At 43.1% G+C, this 14160-nt stretch overlaps 1 protein-coding gene across 4 annotated transcripts in view; it reads right to left on the bottom strand.

Annotated features, from left to right (window-relative positions):
* LOC139562186 (transcription factor COE3-like) overlaps positions 1-14160 on the bottom strand; it is a 74340-nt gene that overhangs the window by 16831 nt on the left and 43349 nt on the right. For 2 of the 4 annotated variants that reach the window (XM_071379606.1, XM_071379609.1), the window contains exons 7-10: positions 13714-13795; positions 11609-11726; positions 6694-6824; positions 6365-6491 (exon numbers count right to left, since the gene is read on the bottom strand). In XM_071379606.1, coding sequence (XP_071235707.1) covers positions 6365-6491; positions 6694-6824; positions 11609-11726; positions 13714-13795 — 458 coding nt within the window. Of the gene's footprint in view, positions 1-6364; positions 6492-6693; positions 6828-11608; positions 11727-13713; positions 13796-14160 lie in introns of all 4 variants that reach the window. The other 2 variants (XM_071379605.1, XM_071379608.1) reach the window with 1 other exon arrangement.

The raw sequence follows: 14160 nt of genomic DNA, 5'->3' as shown, positions 1-14160 counted from the left end.
AACATAATACGTTTCATGGACTCACTCTGTGCGCAATAATAGTGTTTAACATCATTTTTTTATGACTACCTCATCTTTGTACCCCACACATACAATTATCTGTAAGGTAAACACAGATTCAACCACAAAGACCATATCCCTTTGAGCATGGTGAAGTTATTAATTACACTTTGGCTGGTGTATCAATACACCCAGTCACTACAAAGATACAGGCATCCTTCCTAACTCAGTTGCCGAAGTGGAAGGAAACTGCTCAGGGATTTCACCATGAGGCCAATGGTGACTTTAAAACAGTTACAAAGTTTAATGGCTGTGATAGGAGAAAACTGAGGATGGAGCAACAACACTGTGGTTACTCCACAAAACCTAATTGACAGAGTGAAAAGAAAGATGCCTTTACAGAATAACAATATTCCAAAACATGCATCCTGCAACAAGGCACTAAAGTAATACTGCAAAAAATGTGGCAAAGCAATTAACTTTATGTCCTGAATACAAAGTGTTATGTTTGGTACAAATCCAATACAACACATTACTGAGTACCATTTTCCATATTTTCAAGCATAGTGATGGCTGCATCATGTTATGGATATGCTTTAAATCATTAAGGACTGGGGAGTTTTTCAGGATAAAAAATTAACAGAATGGAGCTAAGCACAGGCAAAATTCTAGAGGAATACCTGCTTCAGTCTGCTTTCCACCAGACACTGGGAGATTAATTCACCTTTCAGCAGGACAATAACCTAAAGCACAAGGCCCTACACTGGAGTTAGTCACCAAGAAAACAGTGAATGTTCCTGAGTGGCTGAGTTACAGATCTACTTGGAAATCTATGGCAAGACCTGAAAATGGTTGTCTAGCAATGATCAACCAATCAACCAATTTAACAGAGCTTGAAGAATTTTTTTAAGAATAATGGGCAAATGTTGTACAATCCAGATGTGGAAAGCTCTTAGAGACGTACCCAGAAAGACTCACAGCTGTAATTGCTGCCAAATGTGCTTCTGCAAAGTATTGACTCAGGAGTGTGAGTATTTATGTCAATTAGATATTTCTGTATTTCATTTTCAATAAATTAGCAAAAATGTCTAAAAACATGTTTTCACATTGTCATGATGGGGTATTACAGTGGCAAGAACAAGTATGTGAACTTTCTGCATACATTTGACATAACATTTGATTTGATCTTCATCTTTTCACAACAATAAACAAACACAGTGTGCATAAACTAATAACACACAAATTATTGTATTTTTCTTGTCTATATTGAATACATCATTTAAACATTCACAGTGTAGGTTGGAAAAAGTATGTGAACCCCTAGGCTAATGACATCTCCAAAAGCTAATTGGAGTCAGGAGTCAACTAACCTGGAGTCCAATCAATGAGACGAGATTGGAGATGTTGGTTAGAGCTGTCTTGCCCTATAAAAAACACTCACAACATTTGAGTTTGCTATTCACAAGAAGCATTGCCTGATGTGAACCATGTCTCGAACAAAAGAGATCTCAGAAGACCTAAGATTAAGAATTGTTGCCTTGCATAAAGCTGGAAAGGGTTACAAAAGTATCTCTAAAAGTCAGTCCACTGTAAGACAAATTGTCTATAAATGTAGAAATTTCAGCACTGTTGCTACTCTCCCTAGGAGTGGCCGTCCTGCAAAGATGACTGCAAGAGCACAGCACAGAATGCTCAATGAGGTTAAGAAGAAACCTCTGTCAGCTAAAGATGCTAACATCTCTGTTGACGAGTCTACAATACGTAAAACACTAAACAAGAATGGTGTTCATGGGAGGACACCATGGAAGAAGCCACTGCTGTCCAAAAAGACATTGCTGCACGTCTGGAGTTCTCTAAAAAAGCACCTGGATGTTCCAAAATATTCTGTGGACAGATTAAACTTAAGTTGTGTTGTTTGGAAGGAACATACAACACTATGTGTGGAGAAAAAAAGGCACAGCACACCAACATCAAAACCTCATCCCAACTGTAAACTATGGTGGCGGGAGCATCATGGTTTGGGGCTGCTTTGTTGCCTCAGGGCCTGGACAGCTTGCTATCATCGACGGAAAAATTAATTCCCAAGTTTCTCAAGACATTTTGCAGGAGAACGTAAGGCTATCTGTCCTCCAATTGAAGCTCAACAGAAGTTAGGTCATGCAACAGGACAACGACCCAAAAGACAAAGTAAATCAACAACAGAAGAAAATACGCCTTCTGGAGTGGCCCAGTCAGAGGCCTAACCTCAACCCGATTGAGATGCTGTGGCATGACCTCAAGAGAGCAGTTCACACCAGACATCCCAAGAATACTGTGGAACTGAAACTGTTTTGTAAAGAGGAATGGTCCAGAATTTCTCCTGACTGTTGTGCAGGTCTGATCCGCAACTACAGAAAACATTTGGTTGAGGTTATTGCTGCCAAAGGAGGGTCAACCTGTTATTAAATACAAGGATTCACATACTTTTTCCAACCTGCACTGTGAATGTTTACATGGTGTGTTCAATAAAGACATGAAAAATTATAATTGTTTGTGTGTTATTAGTGTAAGCAGACTGTGTTTGTCTATTGTTGGGACCTAGACGAAGATCAGATTCTTCCCACTGTATGTGTAGTTGGTGAGAATTATATATGTTTTTATTAATTTGTTAATGTGTTCGGGCTGTAACACAACAAAATGTGGAAAAAGTCAAGGGGTATGAATACTTTCTGAAGGTACATACAGTATTAACGCCTTTATTTTCCATCCCCTACCAGACTGACATGTCTTGATCTCCAACAGTATTCAGTGAATCACCCATGACCCCTTTGTCCTTATGTTGATGAATGACTGCCGTATAGCCATTTTGTCAGATTCTGGTGCAGTGGAGTCGATACTGTCACCTTGACAAGAAAACTTTGTGATTCATCAGCCTTCAAGGCTGTCTAGCCTCAACTCATACCTGGCAAGAGATGCTCACTGTATGGGGCATCATCAGCATCATCCAAAACCCTTCACCCAGACCCAGTGTGTTACATAGCAGCCCTCTGTGAGATCAGATAAATGGCACTCGTTACAGTCAGCCTTATAGGGAGAAAAAAAAACACTTGACTTGTACTAATAACACAGAAACCAAACTGCTCACCAAAGGTCTGAAAACGAAGCACTCTGTCATTTCCCAGCTTGGGAAATTAGCAAATAATGTTCCTTTCCCGCTGACAAATGTATGACAGCTACCCTTCATCTATCATTCTCTCCTAACGTTATGATGCATGTCCCGGATCCCCAATAGAATATACAGGCGACGTTTACTGACCCTCAATTTACCCATGACAAATGGGGTCCCGGTTAATGTGCTATTTCTGGGGCGAGCTAGGGGTTCATTTGAACACAATTCCCGGGTATAGGGATGTCACTGATTAGGATAAATAGTAGCTGAGTGTGTTAGCAGCAGTGCCAGCACTTCATATTACTAAGGGTCTCCATAGGGAGTGGTCCTGGGAGGGTAGCTCTTATAGAAATCAAGTCTAGCTAGAAACCAAAAGCTCTCATGCAATTAGGGTTTCAAAGTCAATGTTTTTACTGATAGTTTACTCTTTTGCACTGGCGTCGGCCTATAGTAACTTTATGGTAAAAAGCCATCACATAAGTTTTACCCAATTGAAGTCACATACGGCCCATTATAAAAGCCCTTTAAGAACAAACACAGATCCTCTATGCAGTAGTTAATAAAGTGTGAAGTATTGACGAGAGGACAGCTGGACCTGTCCCGTTTTGATTTGCTAACCTTGCTAACCTAGTTTGATCCTCCAGTCCCCCTGACCAATTGATAACCAATACATGGATCAGATACAGGACAAACCACAACAACCCACTGGGAACAGATGTCACTTCAACGTCTAGTTTTGATTTACATTTGGTTGAGTTGTCAACTAATGTGAATTCAACGTGAAATCCACAAAAACTGTCACCATGTCATTCTATTTAGGTTAATGGTTGTGTGGAAAAAAATACGAAATGCTATTATGTTGATGACTTTTTGCAAATCCAATCAGTTTTCCGCGTTGATTCAACCTCATCACATCGATTTTTTGGGTTGAAATTATGTGGAAACAACGTTGATTAAACCAGTTTTCGGGATACTATGTCCTTTCCCTAAAGTAGAACAATTCGGTAAACATTGATACATTAAGCATGTGTGGATTATGAAGCAGTTGTTGTATTACTGATAATAGGCCTGTGGCCACAGTGAAATATACATTGCTATCTACAGTGCATAGCTTAATAAAGCATACTCTCAAGTTTTGCAGCATTATGTGTCTCTGTAGCTGGTGTTTCCATGATTGAACATACTCAATGCATACATGATTATTGATGTACATTACAGGGTGCTCACATCCTCTGACTGAATTGTTAGTTTTGGAGGTGGTCCAGAATACTAATCCAACAAGACACCACTCTCTGCCGTTAGAATTGACTGCAATGTACTCTATGTTGACTCTTGGTAATTTGTGATAATTTATTAAATTGAGCGAGTTAAATCTCCACAATTAGGGCCTGTCGGGCGAGAAGAGTCAACATGGAAAGGTCTAAAAGCGCTTCTCTCAACGACATGACGCAAAGTCACGCTTGAAGGGTAGCTTTGATAAATGGACCTTTGATATGCACAATGACAAGAGAATGTCCTCTTTTTGTTGCCAGTCCACGTTGTACTTAACTGTCCGAGAGGTAATGTCCCCCTATCAACTCGCAATTACTGTACATCTGGAGTCCATGTTAATTCTGTCGTTAAGTTCCCGGAGCTCGTTAACAGTTTCATTTCGACCCTGGTACAATCAGGGTGATCCAATCTGGGAATAGCAGTAGGCTGAGGAGCTAGACTTGTCTTATTGGTGGGCCCTCTCTTTTAATTCACCACACTAATCAATTGTACTGCCGTTGCCTCCCAGGTTAATTGTATCTTTCGACTAACTGGAACAGAGCAGGAACCAGAGAAGGAAAAAGGAACGAAATCAACATAGATCCAAAAGGGGACAGGTTCCCCCAGTAAAACCTGATGGTAATCATCCCAATCCGCTTAGCCCGTGTGACTAATGGGGTCTGTTCTTAAGAGACCTGGCACATTTACCGGGGTGCTATAGAAGCCAATAATGTCTCTTAACTTATACACCTTCCCAGGCTTCACACATATGCACATACGCTCACACACTCAGCACACTGCACTCTTGTTTCATTATCCCAGTGCCTTGTTGGCCTCTGCTCTGCTTCTGCTAGGGAGGTTAAACGCAGGAGTGCTAGGCCAGACTGCACGGTTGGAGGGGAAGGGAACGGGTGGCTTGGGGGGGGGGGCTTGATGAGAAACAGCTGCCCAGGATGGAAGGGGTCTGGGGGGCGGGGTTAAGGGGTCCACCCCCCCCCCCCCCTTCACCCACACCCCTCCACTTTTTTGAGGGAGAGTGCTTTGACGCGCCTCGTCTCATTCTAGCCATCGGTGTTAGAACAGACGGAGGCTTCCAGGTCAGACAGCCCCTGACCCTCATGACCTCTGCCTCCTCACCAATGATGACAGATAAGACCACCACATCCCTCTGTTAGCCAAGATAATCCACCTATACTTATGGTGTGACACACTCACACAAGACTCACACACACACACACACGGGCACACGCACACACACACGGGCACACACACACTCACACTCACACACACACACACACACACACACACACACACACACACACACACACACACACACACACACACACACACACACACACACGGTCACAAATACCCTTAACTGCATCCTTCTATTTCTCTCTAGTTCAGTCACTACTTTCATTAAAATTACAATATATTGAAAAAATCTGCAAATTAGTAGATGCATATCTGACAAGTGAGGAGAGAAATATAATTGGCAGAGTGAATTATCCTGACAGATTGAATTTAACAGAGCTTGGCAGCGCAGACTTCTAATGGCAGTTCAGGGAGAGATCAAGTTGCACTCATAGAAGTCCTTCCACCAAACACCTTTAGCTAGCGGTGCAGTTCTCACACATTGAACATTCCAGACCCAGAAAGCAGGGGCCTGGTTAGTCCATCATTACTGCCTTGACACTGGGACCCTGTTCCAATACTGTGAAAATGTATCCTTACTTCCAGCCTAACCATAGATGCAAAATGACTGGATGGGTAAAAGTTATGTATGTCAGGGAACCCTTGTTTTTTTAATCCAAATGTATCAGATCAGTGACTACTTTAAGGAAGTGAGGAAGTAAGTGTGCACGATTTTGAACAGAGTTTGTGTTTCATCCAGAGAGGATGCATAGTCAGGGGACTAAACCCAGGGAGGAGAGACTGAAAGAAGCATTAAGCATTCTGACTCACCGGTGTAGACAAATCTTCCAGGAGCCCCCTTGCAGAACTGCTTGGACTTGTAGGACAGCGTGACCTCCACCACACCAGGGATGTGCCTGGGAGGGGTCTGGACGCGGATGGCATGGGGGGTGATGAGCTGGATGACAGGGCACAGGAACCATTGAGTCTGACCATACCTACTAAGGTCTCGTACAAACATACAAAAGAATGGCTATTGTTACTAGTTTTTATAGTAAAGGCTTCAGTTTCTAATAGGATATTTTTTGTAAAAACGGTAAGATACTTAAAACCTAGGCTGAAATTCAATCAACTCAATGGTGTGACAAAAAATACTGTACCTCACTCCAGACAAGCATGGTCCCGAAGACGACCTGCAGGCCGTCAAAGAAGTTGTCCCCAATGATGATGACAGTGGCCCCTCCTGTGGTCCATCCCTCACTGGGGCTGATGGCCTTGATGCAAGGGGTGGCTGCTTAACACAGAGGAAAGAAGAGCCTATTCAGTACCTATACTTCGACATAGCCTGATGTCTTTATCCCAATAGAAAGACATATCATGGAAATAAGCCTGGAGAGAGAAAGAATGATGGATTTGTCCTTTTAGGCGCGAGAATAAAAATCATTCATCAGCATGTTGGAGTGATGTAAGCAGACCCTTCAAATGGTCCGCTTCACAAAGGCTAAGCGCTGGGCTCGTGAGGGGAAATGATTTGGTGTAGCAAATTATGTGTCAGTGCAAATGTAGCTATCAAAATTGATTAGGCGTAGCCCTGCATGTACAGTAGAATTTGAAAGTTAAACACATCTCATATGAGTCCAGAATAAAGCTGTAGAATGTAAATGACAAGCCAAAGCTATGTTGTTGGTTTCATGTCATGCCATTGTCTTTGTTCCCTGCGTTCTGGCATGTTGTTTAGAATGCAGTTTCACAACATGAATAAATTCATGAATTATTCAGGCTCAGTTTTGCCTTTTGTGATCGATTCAATCCATTTCACATTGTTTATTACAATGCTTTTCATCTGCATTGACTTTTGCTACATAACTTTGCCATTCATCAGAGGGCTGTGAGTTATTATAATCTAATCAAACTCTTCCTGTCATTTGATGCATTACCTTAATATGCTCACCCTGACACCACGTTTACATCAGGCATAGCATGAAAGCTAACCATAAAACAGCGATATTACATGCAATCTTTTTACATCTATATTTTGTGAATACAATGTGAACTGCACACAGTCTTGTTCTTTTAACGTGTTTCACTATTTATATGAGCACATTGCTGAACTCCTATTATCACTCCAGTTCAGTAAGTAAATCCCCATCTGCCTTTGTTGTATGGATCACTACAGACAAGACATCTCCCTTTGTTTGCTTTGCTGTTGGGGCTGTGCAGGTTATGTTTGCTTTCTCCCCATGAAGCGCACATGCACACACGCACAAGCGCACAAGCGCGCACACACACACACACACACACACACACACACACACACACACACACACACACACACACACACACACACACACACACACACACACACACACACACACACACACACACACACACACACACACACACACACACACACTACGGGAAATCGGACTTTAACAGGCACTGTTGACTTCATGCTAATCACCCCTTACAGAATTTCATCTCTGAGGTCTGGACGAGTGACATTTGCTTTGCTTAATTGCTAAGCAGAGCATCTGAAAGAAGACCATCTCTCTGTGGGATCGCCGTGTCCCCTCAAAGGAGCTGACCTTCATCAGTGCTGCCGATTACGGCAAATAATTCCCCCTTCAAAATGACTGTACACAAATTGACTTTGGACCCGGGAGAGAGGGAGAGAGCGAGAGAATGAGAGAGAGACAGAAAGAGACAGAGCGAGAGAGAGAGAGAGAGAGAGAGAGAGAGAGAGGGAGAGGGGGGATTGTTGATGGTGGTTGTTGGGGGGCAGCTGCAGCCAGAAACCTACACACATACACACACACACACACCACCTCGGAAATCCCAACGCCCCCCTCCCACACACAGAAAGGACCCATGGAGAGGGAGCGACCGGGGCCCTAAGCCGTCCACCCTTCTGCCTGAAAATTTGCATATGTCTCAATGCACAGACAGAGAGGGGAGCATGTGCTGAATGGGAACCGTGGCCAAGTGGATTACACAGGCAGCGCAGGCGATCTGATGATAGACACTCACAATTCCCTGCAGCAGATGATAGACATTGCAGGGAGGGAATGAGGATGGCTAAAACAAGGCCTGTCTGTGCATCACTAAACTTTGTACTTTTAAAGCTGCAATATGTAACTTTTTGGGTGACCTGACCACATTCACATAGAAATGTGTGTTATAGATCTGTCATTGTCATTGAAAGCAAGTCTAAGAAGCGGTAGATCTGTTCTATGTGCACTATTTCGATACTTCCCGTTCTTAAGTCAAATTTTAGCTTATTTTACTTTTGGTTTATTACACCAGCTTCAAACAGCTAAAAATAGAATATATTTGGTTATGGAAAATATATTTCACAAAGGTTTATGTGGTACAATAATTCTCTACACTATACTTTCTTGTTTTGTCACATAAACTGAAATTAGGCGAACTATTAGAACTTTCAGGAAATGGCGGAGCGATTTCTACATAATGCATCTTTAAGTAGCTTAAAACAATATGGGTTTATCTGTGAGCATTCTCTTAAATAATGTTACTGTTTTCAAATGGCTCTAAGTGCAGATTCAACATACATTTTGGTTCCTTTACTTCCTAATGGTTAAAGTTAGCACTAGAGTACAGAAAACTGATCTTAGATCTGAGCTAAAAGCCAACTTCCGTCTGAAGCTCTAGTAGGCCTACTGAGCCACTCAAACAGGTCTGATGTGTCCGTCGATGTTGCGTCCTTTGTTCTGCCTGCTGAAATGTGTTGTAATTGTGCTGTGGGATGTCCAGATGGTCGGATGATAGTGCAGCTGATGGGATTATACCTTTTAACTCTCCCTGGGCCATCTGTTACCCCTCTCTCTCTATCTCTTCTCTCTCTCTCTCTCTCTCTCTCTCTCTCTCTCTCTCTCTCTCTCTCTCTCTCTCTCTCTCTCTCTCTCTCTCTCTCTCTCTCTCTCTCTCTCTCTCTCTCTCTCTCTCTCTCTCTCTCTCTCTCTCTCTCTCTCTCTCTCTCTCTCTCTCAATCTTTCAGATGGAGCAGACTGGATTCACTTGTCTTTATTGCATAAACCATAACAGCATTACAGCCACTTACAGCATGCAAATGACTGGGGCGTTGCAGGCTCTATGTTGAGTCTTCCATATTCTCCAAGTCTCGATGGTGGAGGTGGAACATGACTAAGGAACAGGTGGAGTGAGTGTGTATGAGGGGGTGTGTGTGAGTCTGCGAGTATTCCAGATTAGTGAAGGATTTTCTTTATATTCATGTCTAAATGCATATGCTTGTTTGACTGTTCACACATGCACAGTTCAGTTGTGTCAGTAAAATAAATTCCCATTCAGCACCAATAGGGGGCAGCACCTGTTGAGCAGCCTGACACTGTCACCCCAGCGTTGAGACAATGAACTGAGAGTATGCCTTGCTTTCTCAGACACAGGCAGACAGTCAAGCCATGTCTGAGGCTCTCACCCAGTGAACACCTATTGAAGAATGTGTTGCTAATTTAAAGGGTGCTGTCTGTCTGCCTGCCTGGTGTCAGAACTCTATGGAAGACATGGATGCGATTACGTTTTACGACCGAGTATCCTGTTCTCATGTGTCACGTGTATGAGTGTCGGGGGTGGTGGAGGCAAACAAGCAACATTTTAGCTAAAGAGCTACGGTACATTGCTAATACACACAAAGTGTTTGTTTTCTACACTCATGTACATTAGGTTGGGATGAAAAATAGATTGAGATATATTGGAAAGTGAAATTTTGTGTATTATAGTTAAGTGCCATTTTCTCAAACTCCATAATTGAAAGTTATCTGGTGATTTGGGCACTCAAAAGATACTAAGATAGATTGTGTTATTGAAAGAAGATGGCTATGTGAGGCAAGCCTACTGCTCTTGCGCTTTGAAGAATGAGTAGGAAAAGAAAGGGGTGGGCAGGGGAAATCTGTGTGGCACCCTCATAACACACGCACACACACACACACACACACACACACACACACACACACACACACACACACACACACACACACACACACTATCCCGTGGGATGGGGGGAACATGGAGGAGAGGGCTCAACCTCTTTAATTGCTCTCCTCATTAGACGCAGGTTGCTAGGCGATCCACACCTACCGTGTCATAAACGTGAGACACAGACACCAACACAACAGAACGTCACTGAGCATAATGACTTCGATGCTTGAGGCAGGACTTTAATTATTTGATTTTGTCCTCTAGTAGAGGAGTCATTAATAAAGACTAAAACAAATAGATTAGCTTATCCCCCACTAGGACTGGACTACATAAGATATATTAATTGTCTTGTCAGTTTTTTTTTTAGAACTGTTGTTGTGTTAAACGTTACATTTGCTTTTGGTGATAGGACCATTAATGGTTATTAAAGTGGAGAGAAGGCCGTTTCAGGCAGTGGTGTGTGTATATAGACTGTTTGCCAAGCCATAATTGCCTCTTGAAATCTGAAGATAAGCAATTTGCACAATTGGTCTGCTCTGTTTTTTCCATAATCTCTGAGCTGTGTGTGCTCTCATCTGCGAGAGGAGGCCAGGAGGGGTCAGAAGGTTATGTTCAGTGCATTTTAGTTTTTGGATTTCCCATGGTTTGGAGGTCCTGCTTGCCTCTCTTTTGGCCGAGCAGGCAATCAGTCTATCATATGGAATCAGTTGGAAGAAAAAAAGTCCCCCCCCCCTCCCTCCTCCTGCCCTCTTCTTCATCCCCTCATTTCTCCACTCAGCTGAAACTGCAGTGCCCAGCAACAGGAAATCGACCTCACTGTGACTTATTTGCCAATTTTATCCTGTTTCGCATAGGTTAAAAACTTTTATGTGCAATTAAACACTTGGACAAGATTGGAAATAGTATATCGTTTTATAATCATTAAAATTACCAGAATTACTAGCATTCTTAGAATGATTATTGTATACAATTTCCAATCCACTTCAAATAGTATGCATGACGGAGGCAAATAGCGACTTACAGCACAGACTTAGAAGAGTGTATGAACAGAGGGCAAATGGAAGGAATGACAAAGAACAGGATGTAAAATGTGCCTACCATTCTCTAGATAAGGAGGCGTACCTTCTGAAGGGTCGAGTCTGCGAGCCCTTCGCCCATGCTTGGAGTTGTTGTGGACAAACATGTTGTCTGAGACAGCCAAGACATGGCCATCCACATTGACGGTCGTCGAGACAACAACCTGCAACAAGAGTGAAGGTAGAGCGTGTCATTTAGCAATCTGTATGAAAGCGGCACAATCACGTACAAAACATCAGCGTAATCACACTTGGCTATTTTCAGATTTCCACATCAACATTTAGCACTCTCTGTAATCACTTTTGTTGACCACTCTGACGATTGTTGTCTTGACTTCGATTCACAGAACACTTTGAACGACTCATCTATCTAGTTCCATATGGTGGACAAACTAGACAAACTCACAAACCACAAGGACCAACCTCTTCTTTGTTCAACAAACATTTCCCCTGGATCAAAGTCTAACTCCGGCTGAGATTCAATCCGATTGTGGGTTGAAGGCATTGCGGCTCTTAAAGCCTCAATATATCATAGCGCTTGTTTTTGTTGTTTTGCTTTCTCTTGACCACATCTCCAAACAGTGAACTAGGCCATGAATGGAGAAAGTGTTTCCGAGCAGGAAATAGAGAGCCCCTCTCAGGTTCTCTTTGCCGGTGAGTGACCTCGGTGTAGCTGTGGAATTTGGGGGGTGCTTTTTTGGTTCGTTTTGGGGGGAAAGAGGGGGAGTTGGGAAAGAGGTAGGGGGGCAGAGTAGGGAGGTGAAAGAGCTCCATTCTTGCTCACAGGTTCAGAGCTGGGCCAAGCTGCACATGATGGATGTGGCCCTCTCTGGCCTCAAGCTGGTTTTGGAGGGGGGGCGGGGTAATAAGAGTGAAAGGCAGAATACACAACCTTGGCTGGAGAAACACCTACAGTGGAGCATCTGGTAAATCTATCTGGGAAAAACGGCATTCTGGCCACCAGAACGGAGACCAGAAAAGATAGCCAAAATATTGTAAGCCTTGGCCTACAATACCCCTCTCCCATCCCAAAATACTCCAACAATAATTGCCAGTTGATTCCCTATAAATACAGTAAATCTAGATTTGTTTAAAGATACAAATGGGGTAGAAGTTTTATACAACACTAACTCATACACCTCCTGTTACATATGCCTGGGGGAGATGGTTTTTAAAGATAGCTCAGTAGCTGTCATAGCTGGGGCAGTATGTCCCAGTCTCTTGTGAATCTAGGAGTAATGCAATGGTAGAGTGAACACCTGAGCTGTTTGTGAAGACATTGACTCTGTTAAGTCCAGTTACCCCCCTGAGGGAAAAGGAGAACAGGGAGGTCTAGTGGTGACATCAGAAACAGTCTGTCTGTTTCATGTCTGATGGTTGCTGGAGAAAGCTAGGTTGGTGTGTCTGTCATGGCCCATGATTGGCAGTGACTGATGGCCCCTGGAGTTTGTGGCAAGGCAGATAGGATACCTCCACTTTATTCAGGCCTGACCTCCTTCCTGAGGTATACGGGTCTGTGGTTGGTGGATATGTCGATTACTAACTTCAATGGCACTCCTCCACATTTAATAGAGCATGTATTTTAGCTTTAGTAGCCTCTTAGACAGGGGAGTATTCCAGACCTCCAGATAGACGTTTCATTGCTCATACTGGCCGCAGTGTAATGGAAAACACCTCTCAGATGGTTCTCGTTGGCTGCACAGTGAATAATCGTGGTATCGTGACAACTCTAGTGGTGTGTGTGTGTGTGTGTGTGTGTGTGTGTGTGTGTGTGTGTGTGTGTGTGTGTGTGTGTGTGTGTGTGTGTGTGTGTGTGTGTGTGTGTGTGTGTGTGTGTGTGTGTGTGTGTGTGTGTGTGTGTGTGTGTGTATGTGTGTGGGCTAACCCTGAGTTAACAGTGGTGTTACATGTGGTGGGATCATCCTCCCTTCTGTGCTGTGGTTCAGAAAGCTGTCAGGACCACAATTGATAGCACCTCTGAAATCCCATATCCTTATTTGTGTCAGATGGTGTTCCCCAATAAATATTCCTTACATGTGTTCAGCAGCACACTGACACCCTCTGCAAGGATGTGTGCGTGTAAACCTGTGTGCATGAAACCTGTGAGTGTGTGTGTGTGCGTGTGTGTAATTTTTTGTAAATTTCAGTTACCTGGAACCTGCGCATGTCTCTTGGATTCCCTGCATTCTTCAGACAGTTCTGATTGCACTTCAGGAAGAACTTCAGGAAAAATCTGAAAAAGAACACAAAATAAAAATTGAATTTAAGTACAAAGTACTAGAATGGAACGGAATAGAATTAAATAGAATAGAACGGAACAGAAGTATTGTCAGTCTTGCATGGGGGACAGTACAATCAGTCAGTCCAGTCAGTCAGTCAGTCAGTGTAGTCAGTCAGTCAGTCAGTCAGTCAGTACAGTCAGTCAGTCAGTCAGTCAGTCAGTCACTACAGTCAGTCAGTCAGTCAGTCAGTTAGTCAGTACAGTCAGACAGTCAGTCAGTGTAGTCAGTACAGTCAGACAGTCAGTGTAGTCAGTACAGTCAGTCAGTCAGTCAGTGTAGTCAGTCAGACAGTCAGTCAGTCAGTACAGTCAGACAG

The sequence above is a fragment of the Salvelinus alpinus genome, chromosome 32, assembly GCF_045679555.1.
Source record: "Salvelinus alpinus chromosome 32, SLU_Salpinus.1, whole genome shotgun sequence".
Classification (NCBI taxonomy): Eukaryota; Metazoa; Chordata; class Actinopteri; order Salmoniformes; family Salmonidae; genus Salvelinus; species Salvelinus alpinus.
This window is presented reverse-complemented; position numbering and strand designations above follow the sequence as displayed.